At 54.3% G+C, this 27308-nt stretch overlaps 13 protein-coding genes across 13 annotated transcripts; 8 read left to right on the plus strand and 5 right to left on the minus strand.

Annotated features, from left to right (window-relative positions):
• Positions 1–2928: 2928 nt before the first annotated feature.
• J4E92_005765 (uncharacterized protein) lies at positions 2929–4797 on the minus strand (the record flags this gene model as incomplete). Its single annotated transcript, XM_051497143.1, has 1 exon — positions 2929–4797. One exon carries the CDS (start codon positions 4795–4797, stop codon positions 2929–2931), a length of 1869 nt encoding a protein of 622 aa, XP_051352803.1.
• A 502-nt stretch (positions 4798–5299) lies between these two features.
• J4E92_005766 (uncharacterized protein) lies at positions 5300–6193 on the minus strand (the record flags this gene model as incomplete). The annotated part of the gene is made up of 1 exon (XM_051497144.1): positions 5300–6193. The coding sequence occupies one exon, from the start codon at positions 6191–6193 to the stop codon at positions 5300–5302; it is 894 nt and encodes a 297-aa protein (XP_051352804.1).
• Positions 6194–6601: 408 nt separating this feature from the next.
• On the plus strand, positions 6602–10439 carry J4E92_005767 (uncharacterized protein; the record flags this gene model as incomplete). Its single annotated transcript, XM_051497145.1, has 3 exons — positions 6602–8300; positions 8515–8547; positions 8596–10439. 3 exons carry the CDS (start codon positions 6602–6604, stop codon positions 10437–10439), a joined length of 3576 nt encoding a protein of 1191 aa, XP_051352805.1.
• Positions 10440–10595: 156 nt separating this feature from the next.
• J4E92_005768 (uncharacterized protein) lies at positions 10596–10926 on the plus strand (the record flags this gene model as incomplete). Its single annotated transcript, XM_051497146.1, has 2 exons — positions 10596–10855; positions 10908–10926. The coding sequence occupies 2 exons, from the start codon at positions 10596–10598 to the stop codon at positions 10924–10926; spliced, it is 279 nt and encodes a 92-aa protein (XP_051352806.1).
• A 190-nt stretch (positions 10927–11116) lies between these two features.
• J4E92_005769 (uncharacterized protein) lies at positions 11117–12572 on the plus strand (the record flags this gene model as incomplete). Its single annotated transcript, XM_051497147.1, has 2 exons — positions 11117–11125; positions 11406–12572. 2 exons carry the CDS (start codon positions 11117–11119, stop codon positions 12570–12572), a joined length of 1176 nt encoding a protein of 391 aa, XP_051352807.1.
• Positions 12573–13023: 451 nt separating this feature from the next.
• J4E92_005770 (uncharacterized protein) lies at positions 13024–15012 on the plus strand (the record flags this gene model as incomplete). The annotated part of the gene is made up of 1 exon (XM_051497148.1): positions 13024–15012. The coding sequence occupies one exon, from the start codon at positions 13024–13026 to the stop codon at positions 15010–15012; it is 1989 nt and encodes a 662-aa protein (XP_051352808.1).
• A 244-nt stretch (positions 15013–15256) lies between these two features.
• On the plus strand, positions 15257–16657 carry J4E92_005771 (uncharacterized protein; the record flags this gene model as incomplete). The annotated part of the gene is made up of 1 exon (XM_051497149.1): positions 15257–16657. One exon carries the CDS (start codon positions 15257–15259, stop codon positions 16655–16657), a length of 1401 nt encoding a protein of 466 aa, XP_051352809.1.
• A 1109-nt stretch (positions 16658–17766) lies between these two features.
• Positions 17767–19446, plus strand: J4E92_005772 (uncharacterized protein; the record flags this gene model as incomplete). Its single annotated transcript, XM_051497150.1, has 3 exons — positions 17767–18153; positions 18212–18832; positions 18883–19446. 3 exons carry the CDS (start codon positions 17767–17769, stop codon positions 19444–19446), a joined length of 1572 nt encoding a protein of 523 aa, XP_051352810.1.
• A 137-nt stretch (positions 19447–19583) lies between these two features.
• On the minus strand, positions 19584–20375 carry J4E92_005773 (uncharacterized protein; the record flags this gene model as incomplete). The annotated part of the gene is made up of 1 exon (XM_051497151.1): positions 19584–20375. One exon carries the CDS (start codon positions 20373–20375, stop codon positions 19584–19586), a length of 792 nt encoding a protein of 263 aa, XP_051352811.1.
• Positions 20376–20622: 247 nt separating this feature from the next.
• J4E92_005774 (uncharacterized protein) lies at positions 20623–21506 on the minus strand (the record flags this gene model as incomplete). Its single annotated transcript, XM_051497152.1, has 2 exons — positions 20623–21122; positions 21158–21506. 2 exons carry the CDS (start codon positions 21504–21506, stop codon positions 20623–20625), a joined length of 849 nt encoding a protein of 282 aa, XP_051352812.1.
• A 222-nt stretch (positions 21507–21728) lies between these two features.
• J4E92_005775 (uncharacterized protein) lies at positions 21729–22511 on the plus strand (the record flags this gene model as incomplete). The annotated part of the gene is made up of 2 exons (XM_051497153.1): positions 21729–21820; positions 21875–22511. The coding sequence occupies 2 exons, from the start codon at positions 21729–21731 to the stop codon at positions 22509–22511; spliced, it is 729 nt and encodes a 242-aa protein (XP_051352813.1).
• Positions 22512–25037: 2526 nt separating this feature from the next.
• J4E92_005776 (uncharacterized protein) lies at positions 25038–25929 on the plus strand (the record flags this gene model as incomplete). Its single annotated transcript, XM_051497154.1, has 2 exons — positions 25038–25332; positions 25391–25929. The coding sequence occupies 2 exons, from the start codon at positions 25038–25040 to the stop codon at positions 25927–25929; spliced, it is 834 nt and encodes a 277-aa protein (XP_051352814.1).
• Positions 25930–26331: 402 nt separating this feature from the next.
• J4E92_005777 (uncharacterized protein) lies at positions 26332–27122 on the minus strand (the record flags this gene model as incomplete). The annotated part of the gene is made up of 2 exons (XM_051497155.1): positions 26332–26774; positions 26834–27122. 2 exons carry the CDS (start codon positions 27120–27122, stop codon positions 26332–26334), a joined length of 732 nt encoding a protein of 243 aa, XP_051352815.1.
• Between the last annotated feature and the right edge of the window lie 186 nt (positions 27123–27308).

A 27308-nucleotide genomic window follows, 5' to 3' on the forward strand; every position in this document is an offset into this window, starting at 1 on the left:
GTAGCCGGTTTGCGCATCCGCGCGGCCGCACAACCTGTCTCAGACTCGATGGGCAGCAATAAACTGCCGGTGCTCGAGCGCACCCCGTCCTCCCCGTCACCGTCCCCCAAGCTCGGTTTTAGTGACTTTCCCTGGTGACATCCTCCTTTGATGAAGACATGGAGGTCGTGCTAGTGCTGTTAGCGATGAAAGAAATCCGGATCGCCAGCTCCCAGCTGAAAGACTGGCGAATGATGGTCGGGGCTATGCAGTCATTCCCGTGTCGTGAGGCAGGCGGGCCTCCATGCCAGGCACCAGAAGCCGGGCATTTTGCTGATCGGCGCCCAATGCCCGACCATATTGCTTTGCCTCGAGTAGTGATATGGATAGAGGGATGGGTGCTTGGCCGCTCAACTGGCTGTGGGGCATCACGTTGCGGCGGGCGCTAAAGGGAGACGGGATGCACCCACGCTGCACGCGAGCAGCGGACGCATCGTTCGCATACAGGCCTCATGCGTCGCGTTCTCAAACTTCGACACCGCGATTATATTGCGCGTCGCTAGTTTTCTTGCATTTCTTGCAGAATCGCGCAAGAGGTGCTCACGAATGGCCGTGATGCGCACCATTGATGAGGGCGGGGAGGCGAATTGCTGAGCATGTGAGCTCGTGGCCACCTTGCTGCCTTGACCCAGCCGAAGTCGGGAAAGAGCACTCGACAGTGTGCGTCGCACCTGCCCGCGGGAGGTGAGTCTTCGTCAGCGCCTTCTTCCAACCCTCAATTAGCGCCAACTCGTAGGTAGCACCGAGAGGCTGCAATCGACCGACCGCGACAACAGATTGACCTCCTTACAAATTTCCACCGCCGTCAGCGTGAATGCGACAGTCCCACAAACATCTTTGTTTGCCGGATGTGGCGGTCATCCGATGCATGCTGCTTGCGAGCCGTTTGGTGGCACCCCCCTGGCCCCTGGCCTTTCCATCGCTTCACAGCCTCAGCCACCAGCCGTAAGAGTTGCGCTTTCCGTCACCTTTCTGATACTTTGGGGGTTGAATCCTTCGACTGGCGAGTAACTACCAAGTGGCTAGGAGACGAGCCGCTCCCTCAATCTGCGACACCGCTATTTGCGTCAACGGATCCCAAAAGGGAACTGGCCTGATGAAGGTGCGCATGGCCACACATCGAGCAGCCACACTTCGGCGTTGGCCTCGCGCGCTCTTTCATCCGCGGACGAAGCGATGGATGACGGAGTAAGATTGGGTTGTAATTGGCAGAATTGAAGCGTGTACTATGCACATGCCAGTCTTCACAAGGCGTTACCATGAGCTTGAAAGACTCGGTGCTGTTCGGATATCGCACCTGTCACGTTGCTTGCCAGATGCTCTTCCGGCTAACAGGTCCCACTGTCACGAGGATTTCATTCCACCGTCTTTTCACGAACGACGTACCGGCTAATCTCCATGGTGCACTCAACGTCCACCGATATTACTACCTCAGCCACGACGCCTCAACAGACTAGGCCGACAATGGCCTCAGGCGTGCTGTGCCACACCATATCGCCAATCCGCTATCAGTGTCACATAGCTGCTCAGCCTCCATGACGGCTTCCACACGCGAAAATTTACTTTCTGCGATTTTTGTTGACGCTATCGGTGGCTGGAGAACCGCTGCGAACTTGAAGCTATCACAGCTCACCGCCTGCTCGTACACTGTGTACGTATGTGTAAGACTTGAGTGATACAGCCAATGCCATCGCTCCAGTGCTGAAGACTCCACCCTACTGAGAAGGGACCTCGCACTCGAGGATGATCGCACTGCTGCTGCAACGTATGGCTTGGCAGCGCTACATTTACCAACATGTGGGAAGCGAAGGGTACGGGGCGGAAGCGTCTCACTGTCTCTTTACTGTTCGGATGCTTATTAAGGTAATCGAGTTCGGACAAACAGCCCATTGCAGTATTAACTCCATCTTGCTGATGTCTCATGAGCAAGTCTATCCGACACTTCCATCAAAACTAAGCCACGTTTCTTCTCACGTCTCACAGGAACCATCTACGCGCCGTCCCGGGTTGCCTGGTCTGCCTGTAAGCAGAACGTATGCCACTACCAGGTTTCGGCCCCATCGCCACTGAGAACCAACCACAGCCTTGCACAGGAGCAACAAGCTTTGTTACATGGGTACGATAGCAGCTGAATGACTGGCTTAGGCCAAAAGTTAGGTATGAATAGATCAGGTTCCATCGCTGGGCTGGAACCGAGCTTGGAGAAAACATCTGTTGAACGGTTGTTGCAGATAGTTGCCAAGCATGGCGAGATTCCACCGAAGTAAAAGTCGAAATCATGGACGGTAGGATCAGACTCAAGTGCAATGCTTGCGAACGGCATGGACACGATCACATGCTCCTTCCAGTAAGGTCCACGTCGAAGCAAACTGAATAGGCCCCAGCCTACCATCTGTCTCACATTGAAACAAAGACTCAGGATTTTCTCGCTATCATGCCCACTCTAGGAGCTACAGCAAGCGGCACGGCAGTACAACTCTACATCCTCGGCACCTCCGACCTCCTTCGATATCATGTTCTGCCAAGCCGAAATCGGAGCCTGCCAGATGTCTCAGAATGTAGGCAACTATCCTCGCCACTAGCGCGGACCCATGATCTTTCAATGGAGGTACTCACACTGGGTTATTGCCTGCCCCGTCGCGTTGGTATCCGGAAGCTTCTTCGCTCTAATTAAACTTGATCATGTCGTGTTGCGTGAGACTGGAGTCGGGTTGGGTCCCGTACAACACTTGGCATCTCGATGTCTAGTAAGGCTCAAATAGACACGTTTTTCTGAGTATAGCTGGCGAGACTTGTGACTGAAAAGCCAACGACGAGAGGTATGTAGATATCTCATGTTCATTTCATACAATACAATGTGTGCAGTATAATACAAAACTGTTGTACTATCTAGTCCCCTCGCAACGCCTCAGCCATCCCAGGGAAACCCCTCGGCGGCTGCGCATGACCTTGAGGCTTCGTGCTCTCCAGGAACTCATTGAACTGCTGGCCCTGCTCACTCTGCTCATCTAACTCCTTGATCCCACTCTTCTTTGCACCACCGACCAAATTCCTGAAAGAAACCTTTTCAGCATACGGTCTTGCTGGCGGCTTTTCATCGAATTCGCCTCGGCCGACAGCAACCTCTTGGCCAACGGATCGCTTCAGTTTGATCTGGATGCGCCCGTCGTTGGTGACGCTACCAAACTGCGGTTGCACCATAATTTTCCTGCCACCGGGCGTGTCCACATCAATTGTCTCGACGTCCTTGGCAGCCGCATAGTTCCTGGGAACAGTGTATGAAGTTGTGCCGCTGTGGTCATCGTTTGCCACGAAGCCGCCTACTCCTAGACGGGCGTAGAGCTCGTTCTTTGTGCCTGTGCGTCTGGCTTGCATGACACGAGCAGGTATCGGGGCAGGGTTTTCTTGGGGACCGAGGATGGGGTGATTGGCGAGGTATGACTTGTGACGAAGATAGCCGAGTCCGGCTGAAGGGTGGGTGGAGAGGGGAGCGGTTTCTTGGTCGAATTGGTACTGATCGACTTCGTTCTTGGCAGCGTCCGGATTGTATGCGGTGTGCTTGAATCTGATGGCTGGGAGCTTCAGGAAGGGAAGTATCAACTTGCTGACGAGCTTGCTGCTTAGTGGGTCCTTCGCAGTCTCTTGCCTTAGCGCCTTGATGCCAGCATCAATCTCAGGTTTTGTGATGTGACGCCAGGCCTTTTCTCGTTGCTCTTGCCAGACTTCAGCTTCTTGGGCGTCTATTGGTGCCAATTCGCCGGATCTGGAAGCGGCAAGTCGGCGAGTGTCGTATATCTTGTTCTTGACATACTCGACTAGGTAGTCATTGAACTCCTTCTTGCGGCCTGCAAGCTTTTTGGTAAGAAAAGAGATGAAGTCCTCGGCGCCCATACCAGGAAGCCAAGGTCCCTCGTGCTTCCATCGCCTGGTATTATGAACGACGGGATCCACGGGTGGCGGGGTAAAGGGTGTAAACTGCAATGATCCTGGAGTCTGCGGGGCTTCTAGTCGCTGCTTCAGAGCCTTCTTTGCATTCCTCTGCTCTTTTTGAAGGGCTACAAATTCCTCTAACCAAGGCTCATTGTTTGATGATTTTCTGCTCGCTTCTTTTTGGAAAGACTTGAGGTCGGAAAGGTGAAGGCCCCATCCACGAGCCCTGAAACTCGCGAGCTTTTCTTCCCACCTCTTTCTCCAGGTGGCGTTGAAGTCGTCCCATTGAGCCTTGACTCGCTCCGAAGGCATACTCTTCTTGAGAGCCTTGAGGTAAAGTCCAGCCTCATCCAGTCCGAGATCCGTGTCGTAACTCGTAGTATCATCCCGAACCTCAAACGCACCCGGTAGTAAGTCGTCGCTCACGCCGCGATTCCTCATCAACGACAGGCCCTTGATCATTGGCACACCCATTTCTTCCCACTTTTGTCTTGTCCGCACATGATCTGCTGCCGATTCGAAGTCCGTAACATGCTCGATAGTATCCAGCTGAGTAACCCTCAGTACTGGGTCGCTCACTTGTACCAGGTGACTCCTTGACGGAATCGGCCGCTTCAGACCCCAATCGCCACGTGCTAATGAGGACTTTGTCGTTGCAATCGCTTGGTGGGTCGGGTATGGCAGGGTCGCTGTGTCAGAGGACTTGGAGATGCCCGCGCCGTAGGTGTCGCTCACGGGCGGTCGAGCAAGTGGGTTGGGCAGCGAGAAGAGGCGAGAATTCCGGAGGAGGTTGGAAGTAGGCGAGAGGGACTGGCGACTTAGAGCCATGTTGGCGATGCGACAGCCGCGTGTGGGCGTTCAATGGCGGCTGAAGTGATGATCCCGATGTGCATATCGAAATGTCGAGTGGAGTTTGCGGCGGAGTGGCCCGTGCGAGACCTCCGCGGCTTCTGATGGGTTGCAGGCTGGGTCACATCACCACGTCAAGATGCACGAGACGGTGTTAAATGCACTTTCATGTTGATGGACTATTACGCTGATAGATATCTACAGGAGTATTCAAGATCTCATTCCCTCCATGGATGCGTGATTCGTCCTCCGCCTCAGCGCACATGTCGCGAGCATTTCTGACATGCATACTCTTCTCGCGTGCGCAATATGCTGTCCGCCATCTTTCAGGTCAGGACTCACCTCTTCAACCAAAGGTTTCATCCGTGTGGTTTTTGAAACGCATACCGCGCGGCGAGAGGTCTATACATATCATTGCAATCTTCTATGTGTGCATGCCGGTGTATGAATGTCGTAATGCAATGACTGGTGTCATCCCCACTCATCCAGGCAAGTGTTTGTCCCAGTCCTGATCATCGTCTTCGTCGTCGTCCTTGTCTTTCCTGTTTATACGTGGAACGTGACCTTCAATAGCCATGGTGTGGTCAGATGTTTGCGCAGGAAGCGACGGTGGTTGAGGCGGCGCGATGCTGGAAGAGCGCTCGAGAATCTGGTCCTGGACGAGGTCGTTGTTTGCCTTGGTAAGGTTGCCCGGCTTCTCGCCTCGTTCGAGCGCGAGATCAGTCATGGCGTCTGCGCGGGCGGCCCAGGCTGCGTCGAGGTCTGCTTCGTCATCTGCGTCAGCCGTGGTCGCACTCTCCTGTTTGAGACGTAACGGTAGAGCCTTTTCATGTTCGTCGGCATTGTCGACCATGAGCTCGATCTTGTCGCCGTACCCGCCGTGTCGCATCCACGCCGGCTCCTCGTTCAGCTGCACCTTAACGTAGAGTGCGCGTCTTGCGCAGTCGTCTGAACACCACACCTCAAGCACCTTCCTGTCTACTATTTCGACACCGTGATCAGTGTCAACGAACTGCTTCCTCGCGGTGGATCGCGCCTTCTTCTTAGGGCGCGGGCACAGAGCGTATCCACACTTGTCGGCAATGTTGCGCTCCTCGATGAGGGCGTCGTAGTCGGCGGGCTGAAAGGGAATTACTGCTTTCTGGAAGAAGTGAGCGTCGGAGGGAGAAGGTCGCCTAGCATCGGCGTCTGGCGAGGTGGGAAAGTCCATGAGGGTCATGACGGCCTCCAGCACTTCTGCCTCGACGCGCTTGCGGTCTTCAAGTACCGTCGCATGGTGGCGGGCAACTGCGAGGTGACGCGCATTCACGGGTTTCCTGCCCGGAGGCGCGTTGGTAGAGACAGTCGCGTTCTTCAGGATGGACTTGGGCGGCATGACGGGTCTGTGTTGGTGTTGGGATCGTCGTGGCTAGAGTGTGAAGTGGAACCTCGTTGGGCGTGCTTGGCGGAGCGTCGGGGACTTGGGCGGGGCTGTTTGAGCTTCGTCACCACACTTGTTCGCACGAGGCACCTGCAGCAGCCCTCATATCTCCCACTGCCCCTCGCCCAGAGCTGGATGGGTGCAAGCATTGAATGGTAGGCTGCCCCGTTGACCCGCGCGTCCCGCATTGCTGCCCAGGCTGACATGGGCGTCATCGCAGCTACACGTCCGAGACCCGCCGTGCACCTAGAGAGCTCCCACACATTCTTGCTGTAGCGCTGTCAGGCAGGGACCGCAGCTGTCACCCCCATTGCGTCTTCCGCCGCCAGACCACCTCTGCAGCCATCGACACCGCCCGCCGCCATGTACAAAGTCAGGGCAGTCTTCGACTATGTGTCTAACCACGAAGACGACTTGGGCTTCAAGGTCGGCCAGATCATCTCCGTCACCGAGGAGGAGGGCGACGACTGGTACGTGGGCGAATACACCGACGACAGCGGCACCAAGCACGATGGCCTCTTCCCCAGGAACTTCGTCGAGCGCTACGAGCCAGCGCCGCCACCACGACCCAACCGAGCTTCGCGGCACAAGCCCTTAGAGCAGCCGCCTGCACAGGAAGCCCCTCCCACGCCCCAAATACCGCAGCAGGAGCCTGAGCCGGTGCTGCCTCAAGAACCAGAGCCGCCAAAGCCCCAGGCCCCTCCCATTGAGGTGCCCAGCGCCGCCAAAACAACACCGCTGCCCATGTCACCCATGTCGCCTCGCTCTGCGTCGAGCGCAAAGGCTCCGGAAGCCCTGCCGCCGCAGTCGGAGTCGTCCAAGCCCGCTCCTCCCGCGAAGAAGGCTCCTCCGCCTGTCGCTCCCAAGAACAATGCCTTCCGGGACCGCATTGCTGCTTTCAACAAGCCCACTGATCCTCCGCCCAAACCCTTCAAGCCCTCTGGCGGCGCCCCTAGTTTCATCAAGAAGCCCTTCGTGGCACCCCCGCCGATCCGCAATGCCTACGTTCCTCCCACTCGAGAGGCCCCACCCGTCAAGACCTACCGTCGCGAAGAGGACCCTGAGATTGCAGAGCGTCAGGCGCAGACCCAGAACGATGCGGAGCGCGCGGGATTGGTCGCGCATGACAAGGCAAATGCGAACGAGGGCGAAGAAGAGCCACAGCCCAAGATTAGCCTGAAGGAACGCATCGCTCTGCTACAGAAACAGCAGCAGGAGCAGGCAGAAAGGGCCGCAGCTATGCATAAGGAAAAGTCAAAGAGACCGCCTGTGGCCAAGAGGACTGAGTCCCAAGACGCACCCGCTGAAGACAGCGAGGACACTGGCCTCGAGCGCGTGACAAGTGGAGCTTCCAAAGGTCGTGCATCCATGGACCAGAATCGCCCTCCGCGAACATCGCACGATATCCGCTCTCCAGACGCGCTCAACCGTGACCGCGATCTCCTCAGCGAAAACGACGCGGATCAATCAGCAGCTGGAGATACTGAAGATGCTGGAGGAGAATCTACAAGTGTCGAAGAGGACCAGGACCGACCCAAGAGCAGGCACCCGCCGCCGCCACCTCCCAGAGCACCCACTGCCCCAACAGAAGAACCCAACGTTGGTGATGAGCAAGACGTGCCTGAAGAAGAGGAGGAGGAGGAAGAGGAAGACGAGGAGACTGCCGAGTTGAGGCGGAAGGAGGAGTTACGCGAGCGCATGAGGAGGTTGGGCGGTGGTATTCCCGGCATGCCCGGTATGCCTGGTATGTTCGGAGGTGGTATGCCCATGGGCGGTGGTCTTCCGCCGAAGAAGAAGAAATCGACCACCGAGAAAAGGCCCGAAGAGACTGAGGAGTACAGCATGCCTCAGCAACGAGTTCCTATGTTTGGTATGCCTGGGATGATGCCCGTCCGAAGCCCAGAACCTGAAGATCGCACGCTTTCCGTCGAGAAGGAGGATGAAACTCCGCACCCCGTCACAGGCACTCACTCAGCGAACGAAGTGCCAGACGTAGAGGAGGTTGCATCTCAGCCGGCCCGGCCAACTACTGGCGATGGTCCTCCACCTGTTCCAACAGACCGTAAGTTTATCATTCCTCGCAAACCAATCCGCGCTTTTGTCCGCCATGCCCAAGGCCGCCTGCAGTCGCCATCTTCCGAGACCTTGTCGAAGACATATGTCACTTATGACGGTCTGTCGGAATATGTGATGACTGTATGCGTGTCTAGTATGTGTGTGCACTTGGCTCTATCAATAATCCTTACGTCCATTCCACTGGTTCTAACATTCTCCAGGACGTCCTGCTCCCCCTCCTGTCCCATCGGCCTGTAAGTCATATCGGCTATCAATACGTGAACAACACTGACAGTACCTAGCTCGACCGGTACCGCCACCTCCTCCGCAGGTCCTCTCTCCTGGGCCTGGATCTGAGTCTGGTGATGAGATGACCGACACTGCCCCTACTCCGTCTGCCCCTTCCCAGCCATCTAACAGGCGGGCTTCGTATTTCGCTTCTGGCGAGCCAGCCCAGGATCTGGCAGAAAGACGCGTGCCTCCCATTCCGTCAGCGGGTCCTACATCGCCTACAATGAGCCGTCCGCCTCCGCCACCTCCACCAACGCAGGCACCTCCATCGCGCCATGAAGATCTTCCGATTCGCAAACTGGACCGTAACGAGGGCGAGACTGACTACGAAGGTGACTATGACACCGACATGGCGCCCGAGGCAACTCACAAGGACGCCTTGAAGTCACATGCTCGCGATTCCAGCGTAGAAGACAATACCTTGACGGACGAGCCAACTTCAGCACGCTCGCCCACTATTCCTCAGGGAATGCCGCCTCTGCCTCCTACTGCACCTCGTGCAGTTCCGCCTCCACCACCCCAACAGGCGCCCAGCCGGCCATCAACAGATGCTCCCCGTGGTGCACCGCCTCTCCCACCGGTACCACCACCGACTCGCAGCGCCCCTATGGACGATGACGATGAAGAATATGACCCATTCAAGTACACTGGCCCACCCCTTCCGCAAGCCGCGGCGCCTCCAGCTCCTCGAGCAGTGCCACCGCCCCCACAAAGCCAGCCTCCTCCCCCGCAGAATCGCCCACCACCACCCATGCCACCATCGATGCCTCCTGTACCACATCGACAAGCGGGTGAATCAGATGAAGAGGATGATTTGTACTCTTCCCCGCCAGCTCGGAAGTCTCACGATAGGCCACCGCCTCCACCACCTCAGGCTCCTCCACACCAGCATGCACCTCCGCCTCTTCCACCTCTACAAGCTCCGCCTCCTCCAGCTCAAGAAAGAATGGTCCCGCCGCCACCGCAGGAACGCCCAGTTTCTATGTTCTCGCCAGTCGCAACGGAGGCACCGCCTCGGATGCTGAACACTCGGAAGTCGCTTGATGCAGCCCAAATGCTGACAACTCGATCTTCCATGGATCAGCCTCGCCCGGCAACGAATCAAGGTTTCATTGCAAACGATATCGATTTGGGGATGTCGTCGCATTGGTGGACCCAGCCCAAGCTACTTCCCCCATCACTCCAAGCCCGCAAAGACGTCCTGGTAGACATGAAGGAGTCGCAATCAGGCAACACTGTGGAGAAACTCATCAAAGTTCTTTACCTTGACTACTCACAAACGATCATTTCCGCCCGCTTCGAGTCCACCAACGTCTCCGACGTGGATCTTGAACAGCGCAATGAGCCGCCGCCTCCCAGCCAGCGTCCTGATCAGCTGGAGAACGCGTACGAGCAGTTTGGTCGTTCGATAGCCAAGACTATTGAGTCGAAGCAGAATACCGTCGTAGGCAATGGTACGCCGCAGGGACTGATTGAGGAGCTGTTTAAGCCCTTCAATGACGCACTGCCCCCAATTTCAACTCGCTCCTACGGCGCGCTTGTGTACGCCAACCTAGCGAACGCGTCAACCCAAGTATATGATGAGATCCGCCCTGGTGACATCATCAGCTTCCGCAATGCAAAGTTCCAGGGTAAGACTGGGCCAATGCATGCTAAGTACGCGATGGATGTTGGGAAGCCGGATCACGTCGGTGTTGTTGTCGAGTGGGATGGCAGTAAAAAGAAGGTAAGGGCTTGGGAGCAGGGACGTGAGCACAAGAAGGTCAAGCCAGAGAGCTTTAAGATGGGAGATTTGAGATCAGGTGAAGTGAGGGTGTGGCGTGTAATGAGTAAGAGTTGGGTGGGCTGGAACTGATTGGTCGAGCTGCCCGTTTGTAGGTGAAGAGCGAGGAATTGTAATTAAACCTTTAGTCTTGCGCGTCTGTGTATCCTAGCTGGCACCCTCCAAAACTTTCCAACGTACTCACCATACCACACCCTGATACCTACATCACATCAAACACTTGCCAACATGCCCTTCACCTTCGACCCCGAGGTCGACTATGCACCCGCGCCCTCGCCGCCAACGTCCGCAGCCCACATGGGGCCATCTTGGAACGCCGTATGGCGTATCGCCATCTCCAACCCCGACAAGGTGGCCGCCTTGGCCGAGGCCAAGGGCATGATCAAGGAGAAGCTCCGGTGGGAGAGAGCGGTTGCGGCGGAGAAGAGGGAGAGGATGAGGGTGGGGGTTTCGGCCTGGAAGCTCGCCCGGGAGCTGGATGAGTGGAAGTAAGTCTTAATTGATCACCCATTGACGAGCTAAGCTGACATATCTTGACAGGCCGGTCTTCGGACAGTAGATCTGGGCGGGGTGGAGAGGAATTGGGGCCTTCGGGCAAAACATCTTGAGTTCCTGGCGGTGGCAGAGGTGGTGAGGTGGTGCGGTTTGGGGGGATGGCGCCGCTGTGCGCCTTATAAATATGCACGAATAGAACTCTTTTCCATCAATTATGTGAGATTTTGCAATATGCTGTGATGATGACATTGTAGATGTGCTTTGTATGGTGCTGCAAGTGTTGTTTTGATTGTTCTGGGTCCCTCTGTAGCTGCCACTCCCCTACATCATCTCACACACTCAATCGGCACGCAACCTCCTGGAGCAATACAGTACGCTCGCGTGTTTCCCTGGTCAGGCGGATGATCACTGACTACCTCCAGGACACTCCATTGTCGACGCGTCGACACTGCGATGATCTAATGTATTCTGCAAAGCTCTCCGCCCTTCACTAGCAAACAACAATTTCTCATACATTATGCAGAACACAACCACCTTTGCCAGGTCCTCAACAACTCAAGCGAGCGATACCGAACGATGCCACCTAAAGCTTCCAAGAAGTCCTCAAGCGCTCCTGCGAACCTGCCACGAACGACGAATACGCACGATATCCGAAGAGTCTTAGCCGAGCGGGAGAACGAGGATGGAAAACGCGAATACCTCATCGACTGGACCCCAACTTGGGAGCCCATGGTGAGCCCCAAGGGCATTGCTGCCACAGTTCTGAAAGAGTGGAGGGACACTAAGAAGGCGAAACGTACATTTGGGTTCAAAAACAATACGGTCATCAAATGTGCGAACGCTAGCGCAGACGACTCCGCCGAACATATACTCCGCATGAGAAAGACGGTCTTTGATAACTTCAGAGAGACGATACTTCTGGACCCAGACGGCGTTTCCCCATCCGAGCTCTTCAAGGATGAGGAATGGGTCTTTAGGTCGAAGGAACACAGGCAGCGAGCGGAGCAGATCGCGAAAAATCTCAAGGAAAACACACCAGACGCTGCAGAGGTCATAAGACGCACCTATCGTGTCATGCGGGAGGAAGCCGGGTCAAGCCGCTACATTGTCAAGGCCGAGGACACAGACCTACCTTATAGAGCAATCAGGGTCAAATACATCGGCAGGATCGACGCAGAGATCGCTACCGACCCAGGAAAGCGCCGCTCATACCCCGTCGTCCATTTCCTCACCCCGCTCTTCGACACCAGTCTCCGTGAGCTGAGAAATCCTACTTGGACGTTTAAAAACGCACACGCTATCGCATCTTCGCTAAGCCAAACCGTCGCACTGTTCCCAACGCATGCGCCGTATCTCCTCACACACCCTCTGCTACTCATGTTCACACGCCTCTTCTTCATGGGCGATGAGATCGCAAGGAAATTGGACACAGTTGGTATCGAAGTGGGAGATGACTGGCACGAGCGTACGCGGGACGAGTTTCTATGGACATACTGCGGAGATTGGGAGAAGCGGCCGATTGACTGCGTTGAGCGCACGTACATGGCGACTCGTGATGAGGTTCGCTGGTACGTGGAGAATGATGTTGATGAGGATGGGAGTGCTATCGTGGCAGCGTCGGTGGATGGGAATGATGACGAAGCTAGCGATGGACATGATGGCGCGAATGAGAAGGCTGAGGACGACGAGGATGTAGAACTGGAGGAATGATAGGTATCAGTGTAGATTAATGCACATGTTGATTGGAGATGTTAAGCCTGAACAGGAGGCAGAGGCAAAGTCGTGTTTCAATAACAACCTGGACGTTTTTCTGGACGTTACAGCGTCGCGGCTACTGGAATAGCGCCAGCCGACAACAAGTCCGCGGGATATAGATCCGCTAATGCAGCACCCTGGACGCACAGTGGAGTCGTCTGGGGCTTTCTGTCTATTTGCTAGATTGCTCATGACGTGACATAATGCAAGGGATGAGAATGCGGTCATGACATGATAACGAGGTTTGGCCACGCACAAAGAGCCTGGCAGATGTAGCAAACTGAGCAAAGCATAAGATCTTCGGCTTCAGTCAATCGGTTTCTTCACTTGCTCACATCAACACCCTCGCCCACGTACACAGTCTTCATCAACGGTTAATCCTTAGATCCGACACGTGTGCAACAACATGGACGAAAGCGAAGCTGGACGTGAAGAGATTACCACGGGGCCGAAGATGCCAACCAACACAACAGTACCACCAAAGTCTGGCTTGAAAACACTCGTATTTGGTGAGGACCCATCGGGCAACGGCGATGGCGACACTGAAATGGACGAAGCGGTGGCAAAGCCAAGAAGCATCGCAAGCGAACCGACAGCAGAGCATCGTTCAAAGCCGCGAAAGAAGAGAGCGGGGGTTCCAAATCTGAGTGAAGATGATGACGAACATGAGAATGGGAATGTCGACGGTAAGGTGGATTCGAGTAAGAGAAGGAAAAAGGCCAAAGCTGCTAAACCCGCAACTTCCATCGATACTGACGGAGAAGAGCAACAACATCCCCAAACTCTCGAAGTTCCCCCCGAATTCGAGATAGCGTGGGCGGCGCTGGCCGGCAAAGAGGAGAAGAACCCGAAGAGACCCGACAAGACCATCATCATCGCGCGAAGGAAGAGATGGGAAAAAGGTAACTTGGAGGTATTGATATGGAACGATGGGGAGCTTGAGTGGATGAGAAAGACCCATGCTACGAAGTTGTACAAGAAGACCGTCGAGAGGTTTGAGGAAGTCGAACAGAATCATTGGATAGATGTGAACGTACCTGGCTGGTATCAAGTAAGAGTTCTCAACAAAGTCACGCTGACAGATGGGCCGGAGAAATTCATCACACGATTCAGCAACGATGACTACGACCGTGTGCACCAGATGCTCATATTCATATTGAGTGAGGTCCTTCAGCCCAGATCGTGGCTGGTAGAACCAGAGGAAGGAAGCTATCACTATGCGACGCACGAGGACGAGGCGAAAGCCATGGCATCCATCTCCAAAAGTGCTCAAGAGCTCGTCGAGATAATCTGGAAGCCTTACATCGATGACAGCAACCCCGATGACAGCGAGACCGATGAAAACCAGGTCAATGAGAACCAGCTCAACGAAGAGACTTATCAAAACTTGAGTGATGTAAATGTCATATGGACTTCTGCATCGAATAAGGTCGGAACGTCCAATGATGACAACGAAACAGCAACAACAACGGGACAAACATCCAAGATCAAGTTGACGAACATCTGGACTGTCTTCATCGAGGACTTCCATGTTTGGCAGAGAAAGCGTACTACTGGACCAGTCTTGTTAGTCAAGATTGTGCCGCCAACCATAGCGAAACGGAAAGACCTCGGTCGTCGTATGATCACCCACAGTCCCCATGTCGCCAGGCCAGGCTCCTGGCCATATCTGCTCGCCCTGGCCTTACTCTCAGACGATGAAGCGGAGCAAGCGGAAGAGGAGGTGGGGCTGATGGCGCACGCCGCTCGTTCTAGAGATACTATCCATACCTGCATGGAAGAGTATCAGGAGCATAAGAAGCTGAGCTATGCCGAAGCAGTACACACCTTCTGGTTGCTTCAGCAGTCCCTGCAGGACGAGCAGTTCGCCAGCGAGAGTAACGCAGAAAAGCCAGATGATGACGCTGCTCCGAGGCCTGAATCCGACCGCGGACAACGTAGCGATTCTGAACACGACAACAGTACAGACAACTCTGGAGATGAAGACGACGCTCCAGCCAACGAGAAGAGCGCCCGGCCATTGAAGAGTAGGAGACGGGTTAAGCTGGCGAACGAACACGACGAGCATGTTGAAGTAGAAGATGCTGAAGACCAGTCAGGGAATGACGAGATTGAAGGAGATGGCACTGAAGCTGACCAAGATCTACCAGCCCCGACTCATGCCCCTCAGCATCAGGGTGCCTCAGAGGAGAGAGAAGCGACTGCGAAGTCAGGCCCTGGTTCAAGAAAACCTGGCATGCCAGCGGTGACTGATAACGGAGAGGGGGTAGTGGATGGAACATCTAGAATTGGAAAACCGGGCAAGAGGGTATCCACTGCTGCGATCGGTGAGCAACCGCCAGCAAAGAAGTTGAAGACTAAGAAGACTGTCGCGTTGGCCGATGACGAGAACTAGGTAGACAGGGTCAGCCGTGTGAAAATGTCTATAGCTTCAGCTGCCACACTCCATAGCTGTCAATTCATTTCTTAAGTTTGATATAGCCACTTGTAACATGTAGCAAGCTTGCAACAATCCACACTGGTGATGGTGACATGATTGCTGGTATAACAGGCGTTGGTATAAGAGGGCAAGTGTTCTATGCCTGTTATCAACGTCTCGTTACCTGCTTTGATTGCGCAATCATCATCCCAAACACAGCATGTCAAAAGATCGATCAAAGCCAACAACTGCTGCCGTGCAGAACGACGGACCGCAGCCTCAGGCTGAGCCATCCACGATAGCAACCAGCGAAAGCACTGCTTACCCCACCTCTGACACGATCGAAATCCCCGACGACATGGCCGAGCTCTGGCTGAAAGCGTCAACCCCGAATACAAAAGATCCGGTCGTGGATGGAGAGATTATTGCAGTAAGGCGTTTGGCTGGCGGCGATGGTCACGTAAACTTCAACTACCTGTTGGGAACCGAGCCACCGACCTGGTATTGGCCAAAGCGTGTCAGCGTGCAGGCAAGAGAGGACTGGAGAGCGCTCCACACCGTAGGGTCAGTGAAACTCCTAAACCTTGTGATCAAGAGCCGCTTGGATATATTCGACGCGTTTCTGGTTGTGGTCGGTAATCTACAGGTGGATCCGCTTCATGCTGTTGGTCGGACGTGGCCAAAGGAACAGGTAGGGAAGGCTCGAAGCTTCACATCTCTTCGCCGAAGAGACAAGACAACGACGTCCGAAGAAGCTGAAGGTGCTGTCGGAAGTGAGACCGTCAAAACGACAAAAGGCAAAGCTGCAAGCACCAGCGCGGTCCCAAAAGCGAAACCAAACTCTTCCATCGGCCCGCACAGGGAGTCTGGCACGATATCTGCGAAACAGATGCTTGAAGCTATCTTGGTCCGAGCAGCCAAGCGCCCCAGCTGGTGGTCGGCCAAGAATCTGAGAGATTACAGCTTCTATGAGGAAGAGCACTACGACAAAGCTCAAGCCGTGGGCCTAGAAACACCTTTCAAAGTGCACAATCATGTCGGATTTCCCACGGAATGGGAGATGGAATACATCGGTATCTTACTGCGCTTTGTGGGAGAGATTGATCCATCATCTCCGGTTTCGATACCAAGGACCAATCATGAGCCCTGGCATAGGGAGTTCCTGCCATCGAAAGCACATGAGCAACGACCTCCAGTAAACCCGACAAAAACGTTCAAGGTTCTGTGGAAACAACTTGAGAGAATGAGCGTCGAAGATCTGCTCGATACTCCTCAGGAAGACCGGGAAGATATCGTTTCACTGATAGTGTACGAGGCACCACATACACTGCACGACAGGAGTTGGGTCTTGCTTCTTGTGCTCACTCTTGTGACAAAAGAGCACATCGAACGCTGTCTCCAAGAATCCAGTATTGCAGTGGGACGGGAATGGTATGACCGCTCTTGCCGGAAGCTCCTCTTTCAGCTTGAGGAATCTTGGGTAAAGGACATACCGCACCTGGAAAGTCTCGATGTGCACGCGATGTGGCAAGCTTTGAAGCAGGACATCCAAGAAGACGACGTGGATCCCGATGATTTGTACGAGGAAGACAACTCTGGCGCAGAGATGGAGCAGATTTAACAGGACCGATTGTAATCGTAGAGACTCTCGGGCTTAGAGCAGGAAGCGAGAATGTACTCCTTAACCAAGATAAGGTGGACGGCATAGATCATGCAGCGCTGATGCGTCTTTATCCCGACGACATGGCTGCTTCTCCTCTTGTCCGCGTTGTTTTAGGCTGTCGGCCAGCGTGCTCCCCTAGCATTGTCTTTGCCCCTGATAGTCCTCTATGTTCTGCCAGCCTTTGTGGAGCTAGAGTGGTATGCGGAAGAACGGAGGACGACCAAGATAATGAGTGTTCTTGGGGCGAGGAAGGCGTGTTCGGAATGTCGCAACAGTACGGTGATATCGCGGTAAAGCGTGCGTGTCGTCGTATCATCCTGGGTGAACATTGTCATGAGTGCGTCGCGCCCGTCGCGTGGTAGTAGGAGAAGACCTGGAGAAATTTGAGTAGAAGAAGGTCAATGTGCAGAGAGTAAACGGGTGCTGGATGTGAGCATCTAGTATCAAACGCGAAACGTCATCTTCCAGCTTCAGCGCGGACACCATTCTACCAGAGCCCCTGATGTGCGAGGCGTCGTTGTGACCTACGGGCTCGCGTCGAATTGCTGCCGAGACCGCGAGCGCGATATGCGCTATGTGCGAAAAAACAAAGAAATAAGGGCGTGGCAACAGGTCGCGTTGTACAGAACGGCTGACTGAGATGAGGTCGGATGAGAGTTGGTGGGTCGCCCGGAAAAGTAGCCGCATCCATGGCTCGCGCTTGTCGGCTTCAGGGAAGGTGGCCCCATCGTCCCCAACAAATCGATGACGCAGCATCTACCCTTTCTCCTCGCCATCCTTCCTCTGCGTGAAGGCGCGTTCAAACAATCCAGCTGCGGAGCCTCACCATGGCGCGACATGACCAGACCGTCAGTAAAACGCCAAGTCGCCCTTCGCGTAGATGGCCCGGCGCTGAAGGTGGGTCAAGGGGCGGCTGCAGAAGGTCGTTGCTTCCTTATCGTTAAATCCGCCCAAACCCCGGAAATAATGACATATCCACAAGCCCGACATGTAGAATCCTACAAATACTCCATTCCCCGTCGCCGTAGCTAAGCCTGTGTATCACCGACCTCAAAGCCTCTTCCAGTATGACGACAGCCCACAGCATAGACCCCCGGTCTACACCACCATCAGCACAGCCTCGGACGTCCCCAGAGCAGACACTGGATGTAACAGAGGACAGTTCCAGAAAGAGCGAAGAAGACGTCTTGGATGGCCTGGAGAAAGGCTTAGACAACACTATGCCACCAGAACAAACAGATCGCTTTTTCGTGGAGTTCGATGGACCCAAAGATCCCGGCAACCCGAAGAACTGGACGCCCAAACGAAGATGGGGTATCACAGTTTCCATGGGCCTCATGGTTTTCACGGTCACATTCGCCAGTTCTATCTTCAGTGTCAACATCGGGATTGTCCAGGAGAAGTTCGATGTCGAAAAGGTCACAGCTACTCTTGGCGTAGCGTTGTTTGTCCTGGTACGTGGAGCCCCCACCCGACGGCCATGGGCGCAGTATCTAATACAAAAGTTCATAGGGATTCGTATTTGGACCGATTGCCTTCGGGCCAATGTCAGAGGTTCTAGGTCGCAAGATTCCCCTCATGTTCGGCTTCGCACTCTTCGCTATCTTCCAGATCCCAGTCGCTCTTGCCCAAAATATAACGACGATATGCGTAGGCCGCTTTCTTGGCGGCCTCTTCGCCTCTGCACCCCTCGCAGTCGTGGGTGGAGCTCTTGCAGACTTGTGGGATCCTATCCCCAGGTCGTATGCTATCTGTGTTTTTGCCGCTGGTGGATTCGCTGGTCCAGTAGCAGGACCCATTGCTGGTGGCTTCATCGCCGAGTCGCATCTTGGCTGGCGCTGGACATCCTGGATCACTCTCATCATGGCCGGCCTGTTCGGCGTTATTGGCTTCCTCGTCATACCAGAGACTTCTGCAGCCAGGATTCTGCAGTTGCGAGCTGCAAAGTTACGAAAGGACACGGGCAACAACGAATATCACGCTGCGGCAGACGAGAACAAGTTGACTCTCGACAAAGTGCTGAACGTTTACCTCTTACGGCCATTCATCATGTTCTTCCAGGAACCCATCTTGGCGTTGGTGACAGCTTACATGAGCTTCTTGTACGGCATTGTCTATCTGCTTTTCGAAGCTGTGAGTCTACGTCCATGCCTTTCTTGCTACGAGGGTCTGACAATCGATAGTTTCCCGTGTCATTCTATGAGGAACGTGGCTGGTCTCTAGGGGTCTCTCAGCTCCCGTTCGGCGCCTTTATAGTTGGCATTCTGATGGGCGCTGGCTGTATTGCTTACAGTTCAGCGACTGGATTTACGCGCGCATTTCATAAACACGGCAAGGTCATCCCGGAGGAACGCCTGCCGCCCATGATACTCGGAGCCATCGCACTTCCTGTCGGCCTATTCTGGTTCGCCTGGACTAGCAATCCAAACATCTCGTGGGTACCGCAGGTGCTTTCCGTTGCCCTTCTCGGGTTTGGTTGCATGGTGCCTTTCTGGCAGGGAATGAGCTACCTCATCGACTGCTATGGCTTTTATTCCAACAGCGCCATCGCAGTCAACACCTTCATTCGCTCGTTCGCGGGCGCCTTCTTTCCACTGTTCACACATGCAATGTACACTAAACTCGGTGTACCATGGGCGACCAGCCTTCTGGCGTTCATCTGTGTGTTATTTCTCCCTGTACCCATTCTGTTCTACATCTTCGGGGCAAGGATCAGAACGAAGAGCAAGTGGGCACCGACGGCGTAACGAGGTAGGGGCTGTGTCTTCTTGGCTTGTATAGTTCAGGTATTGTGCATATGCATATTCTTTCAGTGATTTCTCATCGTTTTCGAAGTTGAATGTCTATCTATTCCTCTCGGTCCTCATCTCAGTCCTTGCTTTGATCAGACATCGAATGCCTTTACAAGAAGGTCTGCAAACTTTGCTCGGGCCAGCTCGTCGACGTAAACGATACGCTCATCCTTCTCTCGTCTCCTCAACTCCATCCAGTCCAGCTCTTGGAACAAATCCCTCAGCCTCCAGAAGATAGTAGCCCAGTAACCCTCTGCTAAATCCACAGAGTACTCACATACCTCCTGCTTCGCTTCGCTCGAAACGAAATGCCAGCCATTGTCCCCCTTGGTGGTGTCTAGGCGTTTGGCGCACCACTGTGTCCATGTTTGGAGCCAAGTCGAATGCGCCCAACGAAATTGCCCCAGGGTACCGTCCATGACCACCCTCTGGCCGTCTTCTGTCGTAACTCGCAGGACCGAGTGCATTAGCACCGCGACGGGCTTATGCCTCAGACTGCGCCAAGACGTCATGAAGTTGACCCTCGGCCAACATCTCAACCATTCTGCGCGCCCACGGAACAATTCCCCGACCTTCTTATCCACCTCCTCCTCGAGGACCATGCAGAACCAATCACACATGTTTTGCCGCGCGAGTGCTTCGTTGAGCCCCGGCGGCAGGAAGGAGAAGCGTTCAAGCTGTTTGGGCGGGTCGGTCTTTAGATCTTCGGTCGACCAGACTTGCCAGACTTTGAATGGCACGGAGTTGGTTTTATACGCCCGTGCGTATGCGGCTGAGACTCGTGGGGCGGCGTCAGCGGCTGCGTCGAAACAACGTAGGTAAACGTGCAGGACCTCTTCCAGGGACAGAGGTGGTGCGGTGGTGGTGGGATTGACCGGTGTCATGATGGAGATGTGAGCAGGAGGACGGCTTCTGCTCGAGTGTTTTGGTGTCCTGGAGGCTGTGAGGGTACGGAGGGGCAGCCACAATTTGTCCTTGGATTTTAGCGCTAAAGGTACGTCGGTGCATCCCTGTCAGTTCTGGAGCACATTCACTGACGATTTACGATTACCAAGATGCACGAGAACTTTACTGTAATATGTACTGTAACCAGGTTGTCGGCGGATCGAGGACAGTGTAAGGAAGGCTCATCTAATCCAACTGCGCTTCCTCGAATACCGCCTCAAACTTGGCCATGCTCAGGGAACGGATACGTTCCTCCACATCGTCGTCCGACAGCCCACGGAGAGATGCCCAGTTCAGCTCCTGGAATATCTGCTCCATACGCCTGCGCGCGACTACCCAGTATCCGACCGCCCAGTATCCGTGGTTGCAATCCTTTCCCTCAAGCCTCTCGCACTTGGCGACCTCCCCCTGTTCGTCCGTCGTCCAAATGTCCCTCGGGTCCGAGTACTTGGGATCCAGAAAGTTTGCAACAAGCTCCTCCCGTGCCATGAACCAATGTGTCTTCCAGTCTCGTCCATATTGATCGGCAGTGCCATCGAAGACATAGTTCCCATCGTTACCATCGGATATCAATAGACAAGAGTGGGATATCAATTCATGCATCTCTGCCCAATCTGTGAGTATGCGGAAATGCGGTTTGGCTATGAAATTGATCCAAGTAACCGTGTGGCCGATGCCGAGAAGCTCTGCTCGCTGTCAGTTACTGTTCAAGCGCGCATACTGTCCAACGGGCCTTGTTCCTTACCACAGAGGTGCCGGGTTACGAAAGGCTTCATCATGACGCAGAATGTCTCGCAATAGTGCTTGAAGATCACTGCGCGATATTCACTCCCTGGGCTCAGTCGTGATGTATCCGGGCGCCCAAATTCCGATCGATCGTAGTCGAAGAGCGCTTCCGGAACACCAGGTCGTGACGTTCGGTTTAGCCATGATATCCTGATTCCGAAGACATGGCAGCCAAATAGCGCCTCTTGGAATATGATAAGATGCACAAGAAGGATCTGGCGAAGAGAATGGGCTGGAAGGGTAGCTGCGACGCGCACGCCGGCTTGAGGAGACTCAGTGGCCATGATTGTGGGGGGAAAGTATCGGATTGGTAGCAGAAGATGGAGAGGGTAGTGAGAATTGCCTTCACATCTGCTCCCGGTGTGGGCGTCCGAGTGCCACAACTAGCGCACAAACGGGGACGCGCATAATCCCAGAGTAGCCTGTCGACTTACAACTTTGACCAGACTTTCGGACTGACCCGCCATCTTTCGAAAGTTCAATCAAATCCTCTCTCCACAAACAACATGGCGGCCATCGTCACTCAGAAGCAGGTCTTGGAGACAATACTGACTGGCTGCGCCAACCACTACGGCGGAGACCCAATGGCGAAGCTCAAGTAAGTTCAACAGAAGCTCAAATCATCAATGAACCAGCTAACACACAAATCCAGGTCTCTGCCAGAGAACTACTACACGAAGACGAAGACATTGGCGGCGGATAAAGAATGGCCCACCGCTCTTGCAGCCATCGAGGAGGCATGTCGGATCAAGCCAAAGGGCGAGCATCCACTCTGTCGCATTCGCATCAGAGCAGCTCCCCACACGAAGAAGGGCAGCGGAACCTATGTCTCGAGCGTGGCCGCCTGCATGCACGACTATCCCTTCAACGAAGCCAACAAGGCTGATGCGAGCGCCGACGCGGACATGCTCTTGACCGGGCCCGCCACGGAGATCTCATTCAGGTACTTCTACTTGCACCGCTGGACGCTCATCAACGCGCCACATCTGTTCGAAGACGACAGCCCCCTTCTCCTCCTTGCCCTGGTCTTCCAGAAGGCAGGCACTGTGGAGACGCTCCTGGCCGTTGCTGGCGCCGAGGTCACCGAGAAGGAAATGGACGATACGATAGCGCGCAGCATAAGACTGTACCAGCAGGGGTCTGGAATACTTGGATGGGCTCAGGCGTTCGAAGATCTTCGTGAGGCCATGAGGGGCAGGTGGCACTCCAACAGCGTGGCAGACTATAAGGGCTATGGCAAGCCTGGCTCATACATGCATGCCGCCCGCCAGAAGAAGACTCCGGTATGAAGGCCCAGGGAGGCTATGTTTGTACGCGAGTTGTCTGGATCTGGAAAACAACGAACTGACAAAACGCAGGCGCCTCATCCCTTTTGACTGAAGGTTCACCGCGCGGACAACATGACTGCTATACCTCTTACTCGGCCATCGTCTTCATCTATCTCTCATGGCTCGTCTTCGTCGTCGCTCAGTCTTTTGTTCTCTACTCACGCCTCGGCCTCGTGTGGAGAAACACGAAGAAAGATCGCTACATTCTCTACATGATCACTACTAACTCGGTCATCTTTGGCCGAGAGCCACGCCTACCTTCCGATCGCGACTTCCCATAACACCCTCATCGATGCGAAGGATATGGAACAATAGCCAGAGCGACACTTCGAAGGAAGCCAAGTAGGAAGGAGGCCGGCGTGTAGGGCAAGGGGCAGTTAGACCAGCGCAAGGAGATCAGCCTGCGCGCTGTCTCCGGTAGTAGAAGTAGCAGCATACAATCGCTCAGCAGATCAATCCAGCACAGTACATATCATGATGTCTCCTCCAAGCTCGTGATGATGATTGACGACGTGAATGTTACACAACGTCACCAGCATCAAGCTGCGCGACAGGCTGGCAGACTGAGCATTTCTCTAGATGCCGTGAGACCACTGGGTCAGATCTGCCGGAAAATTGGCACGGGTATAAATCGTGTTTGTGATTTCAACATGCCGCAAGGACAGAGATTGCAGCTGAAACCCGGCCTCATGGAGTGACGTGATGTGAACATCAAGGCTGGCGCATAAACTCGTGGAGCTGACTAGACCATATTACGGCACCTGGAGCATATACTGTAGACGCGGAGATCGCTCAGAGCATGCTTAAGCGCGGGAAAGGCTCATTGATGAAGTCAAAGCCATCGTCAGGTCAAAAAGCGCTGACAAGCTGGAAGCCATCCTCAGTGACGCGTCAAACACCAGTAGCCGGTGTCACGACCATCGCAGCCTCATCAAAACAAGTCACGGGGCTTACCAAGCGCGTGGGGGACTCAGAAGGGGCACGAGCTCAATGTTTGTGCCCGCTCCGGCCAGTCCTTCACCCCCACGAGACTGGCCATGAAATCTTCCTGCCCCACTATACCCGCAGATACCACTTGACCATATAATACATCTAATGGATCTACATTTCACCATCCGGGGCAAGGATGTGTACTTTGTACCGTAGTTAGGCCCACCATCACTAGGATGGTGCAGGTAGATAGTTGCTGTTTACTCTTGAGAACCCCGCTAACATATCCAGGTCTTCCACACGACAGTGTCCAGGCACTATAAAGTTATGAATACAGGTTTTTTTGCTAATTCGATTCTCTTGAGTAGCAAACTGGTGAAGACAAACTGTTCTTTTTGGTTCTGTGTTTTCCTGGACCAAGTGCGGCGGGGGTGCGGAGATTGGCTAGGTGACAGTGCGGAGAATGACGCGTTCCCCATCACAACATTGGCTAGATCTACTTGTATACCACCCAAGAGAGCACCTGCAAGTTCTATCGGGACTTTCAGGCAGTCTCATGGTGTTTGTCTAAGTCCTATACCAACGTTTTTGCTCGCTGACACCATCTCCCGAGGTTGTACTTCACTGCCTTTGCTGCGCATCACTCCGCGTCTGCTCAATCAGAGCGCTTACGAGATGCCCTCTACTCTATTCTTACAACGGTATCTGTGACCTGCAGCATCTCCCCTACATTCATCCGTCCTGCTGCTGTAAAGCGCCGACAAAGAGCTCCCAGCTGTTCGCTGGCGATAGTAATCGGCATTAACCAGATGTGATCGCGACGAGCGCGTTGTGTCTTTTCAGCGTCGACCTTTGCTTCATTTACATTCCTAGAATGCAGACTATCTGCTACAGCAGTGCTAGCTTTGTGACGCGACATAGCCCAGCGGACATCTTGCAGCTCCTGCCCTGAACTGCCTTCCCTTTTGGGCTCGCATAATGATTCCCTTCGCAACGAGACTTGTTTGAGCAGTATGAGAGCATCGTATCAGTACTGCGAGCCGAGGAGAGTGTTGGCTGTCAGCACTGTCTCCTTCTGCGCATGCACGAAGGCAGGCACGGAGCAACGTAAAGATATAAATGTAGGCAGCGCTGTATCTGCGCTCCTGGACTGCACCATCATGTAACTATTGAGCTGGCGATGCTCTTTGATAGCGCTTTTGACCTCCTCAAAGCCTGCACGTTCGACTATTCAGATGAACGCTTACGGCGCCCCTGAAGTGACTCCTGAAGTGAAGTCTCCATTCATGTGCTATCAATATTGGACCAGGATGCAGTAATGCGAGCGCAGAGATAGTCGTTGGTGCGTTTGTCAGTCCGGCGGAGGAGCGTCGGGGGGCTAGCGCGAGACCAAAACACCAGGCTCGATATCTCTGCTTCACCACTGACGAGCGCCGCCCACCCCGCCCTCACCCTGTCTTCAAAACTCCTCTCCTTCTCGAGCTCCTCATCTCCAAAAGCCTCCTCATCAATACCTTCCCCGTCGTACCCGCACGCGACAAGCAAATCCAAGCCAACATGAACATCCAGCAAGCGCGGCAGCCAGACCCGAGCTTCGCTCGTACAACAGCGCTCATGGTCAACATATTCTCCATGACCACAGAAGCGGTCGATCAGCGCAAGCTTCTGAGCGCGAGGGAAGTGGGCGGTCAGCTACATCTGCGCTTCCGCCTCAAATGGGATATCAGTCCCGGAATTCTCGCTCGAGAGCGAAGGTCCGTGACAGACGAGAGCTTCAAAGCATTCAAGTCGCACAACTACTGCGTCTTTGCGTGCAAGCTCCTAGCGGGTCTTTTGGCTTGGCTAGTCGAGGGTGAGTAGTTTTTCGATTGTTTACAAGAGATTCTCACCGCTAACAAACTATGACGTAGAACTACGCCTTCCAATCGATTTCGAAGAGGTGGAGATACACGGGGTCTACGAGATCAAACCCGTCGTCTGCATCGAGAGCTCGACCGGCAGGAGAAGGCGGATCGCCCAAAAACACACGGTGTTCAAAATCACCTCCCCCAACGACGACGGAGAGGGCGCCTACATCGACCCCTCAGCGCCCCAGTACCTACGACCCGCGGGCGTATACCCCGTCAGAGGATACCCTGCATACCCGGACGAGGAAGTGAAAGTACCGATAGAGTTCTTCTCCTTGGGATACAATTACTCCCAACACCTCATCAGGGGCGGCAATGATGACAAGTGGGGTGCTCTGGAGCATGACATCCTGAGCTCCGTCAAGGCGGATCTCGACGTCCTGGTGAACTACCTCGACAACAAGTACATCCCAGGCAATCTCAACAGGAACACACACTGGAAAGCCCTGGCTAAATCATGTATGGGCACCGGTCATGCGAAGGTCATGGAGTCTTTGGAGCGAGCGTCGGGACTCGAGGTGACGAGGCATCAACTTTCTTAGGTAGCTTCTTTGCGCGCGGGCAAAGACCAATTAAATCATTACACCGCAACTCATTAACCCGTGCTTCCAATCATCATCGATGGACTCTACAAGCTCATCTGAGTCCAAGTATCCTCCAAAAACTTTTGCGTGATTCCAGCTACGCGATGTTGGGATGTCTCCCTGGTTGACTTTCAGCCTTGGCGTACCCGACGATTGAACATACGCACGCCCAGAACAGCGGTTCTCGTATACTATTCACGCAGTAAACTGATATCATCTAGATGCCACAGCTTCTGAGGCTGACGATGAGCTTCCGCAGCATGAAACCCGGCATGTATTGTCCTCTGCAGAGTACAAATTGCCTACGTACAAGCCGGCAAGCAACTGATAGGACAGCTAGCCAAGGACTATGTGTCTTCTCTATCCCCAACAAGCTTTAGCAGCATCCCGGGCCCTTTGCGTCGCTTCCCCACGTACGTAGTCTTCTCGATCGCCAGTCGCCATGCCCTCCAACTTAGCCCAGTTGAGGCTCTGCAGCATCTCGCGCAAGCTGATCCCAATTTTGTGCCAATATCCCTGGCAAAACTCTTTGTGGTCTTCCAGACTCATATCTCTGTGGTACAAGTCGAGTTTGTATTGCCCATCACGGGTGTAATGAGGCCAAAATTTGTCGCCGCTTATAATCGCGATCGTCGCTGGCCACCCGAATTGCTCTGCTGTGCCATCAAAGATGATCTCGGATTCGTCTTGCTTGCGGATGACAAGGATAGAATGGCGCATCGAGGTCTCTTCGTTGCGGATGTGGAGGACTTGGGTCGGCCTTGGATTCTCGAGTACGGCATAATCGACGTTGACGTCGTATGCTGTAGGAATGAGGTTAATTACTAGGGCCCGGCGTCGAAGCTACGATCAGGAAGTTTACAGTGTAGTCGCATCTCGACCTCGTCGTAGAAGATCGTGCAGAAGGTGTCGCACAGATTCAGCTTCTTGTAAGAGATCTCGAGCGCTTCTGAGGTCCCTACGGGCACTTGACCGTGGCTCTGGCGATCGAGTGTCACCCGTATATGGTTGTTGCCAAGGTCGCTGACGCCGAAAGAAGTGACAGAGATTGGGCGAAATGCGGCCACGGCGGCGTTGAATGCGATGAGGAAGACTTTAAGAACCTCCTCGATCGTGAGTCTGGCTGTTGAAGGTGCGCTGGGGGAGGACATTGTCGGCGTTGTTCAGGGATCGGTTCTGTGCGGACAAGTCGTCGGCGGTGACAGTGACTGGAGTGAGAAAGTGAGACAGTTGGACCCTTCTTTTCGCTCCGCTCGTGCACCGTCTCCTCTGAACGACATTTTGGACACAAACCCCGCTATCCCCTTCCCAAATCGCGCGATATCTCTCACCTCCGC

Source organism: Alternaria infectoria (genome assembly GCF_024043175.1).
Source record: "Alternaria infectoria strain BMP 0036 chromosome Unknown scaffold_8, whole genome shotgun sequence".
In the NCBI taxonomy this organism is placed as follows: domain Eukaryota; kingdom Fungi; phylum Ascomycota; class Dothideomycetes; order Pleosporales; family Pleosporaceae; genus Alternaria; species Alternaria infectoria.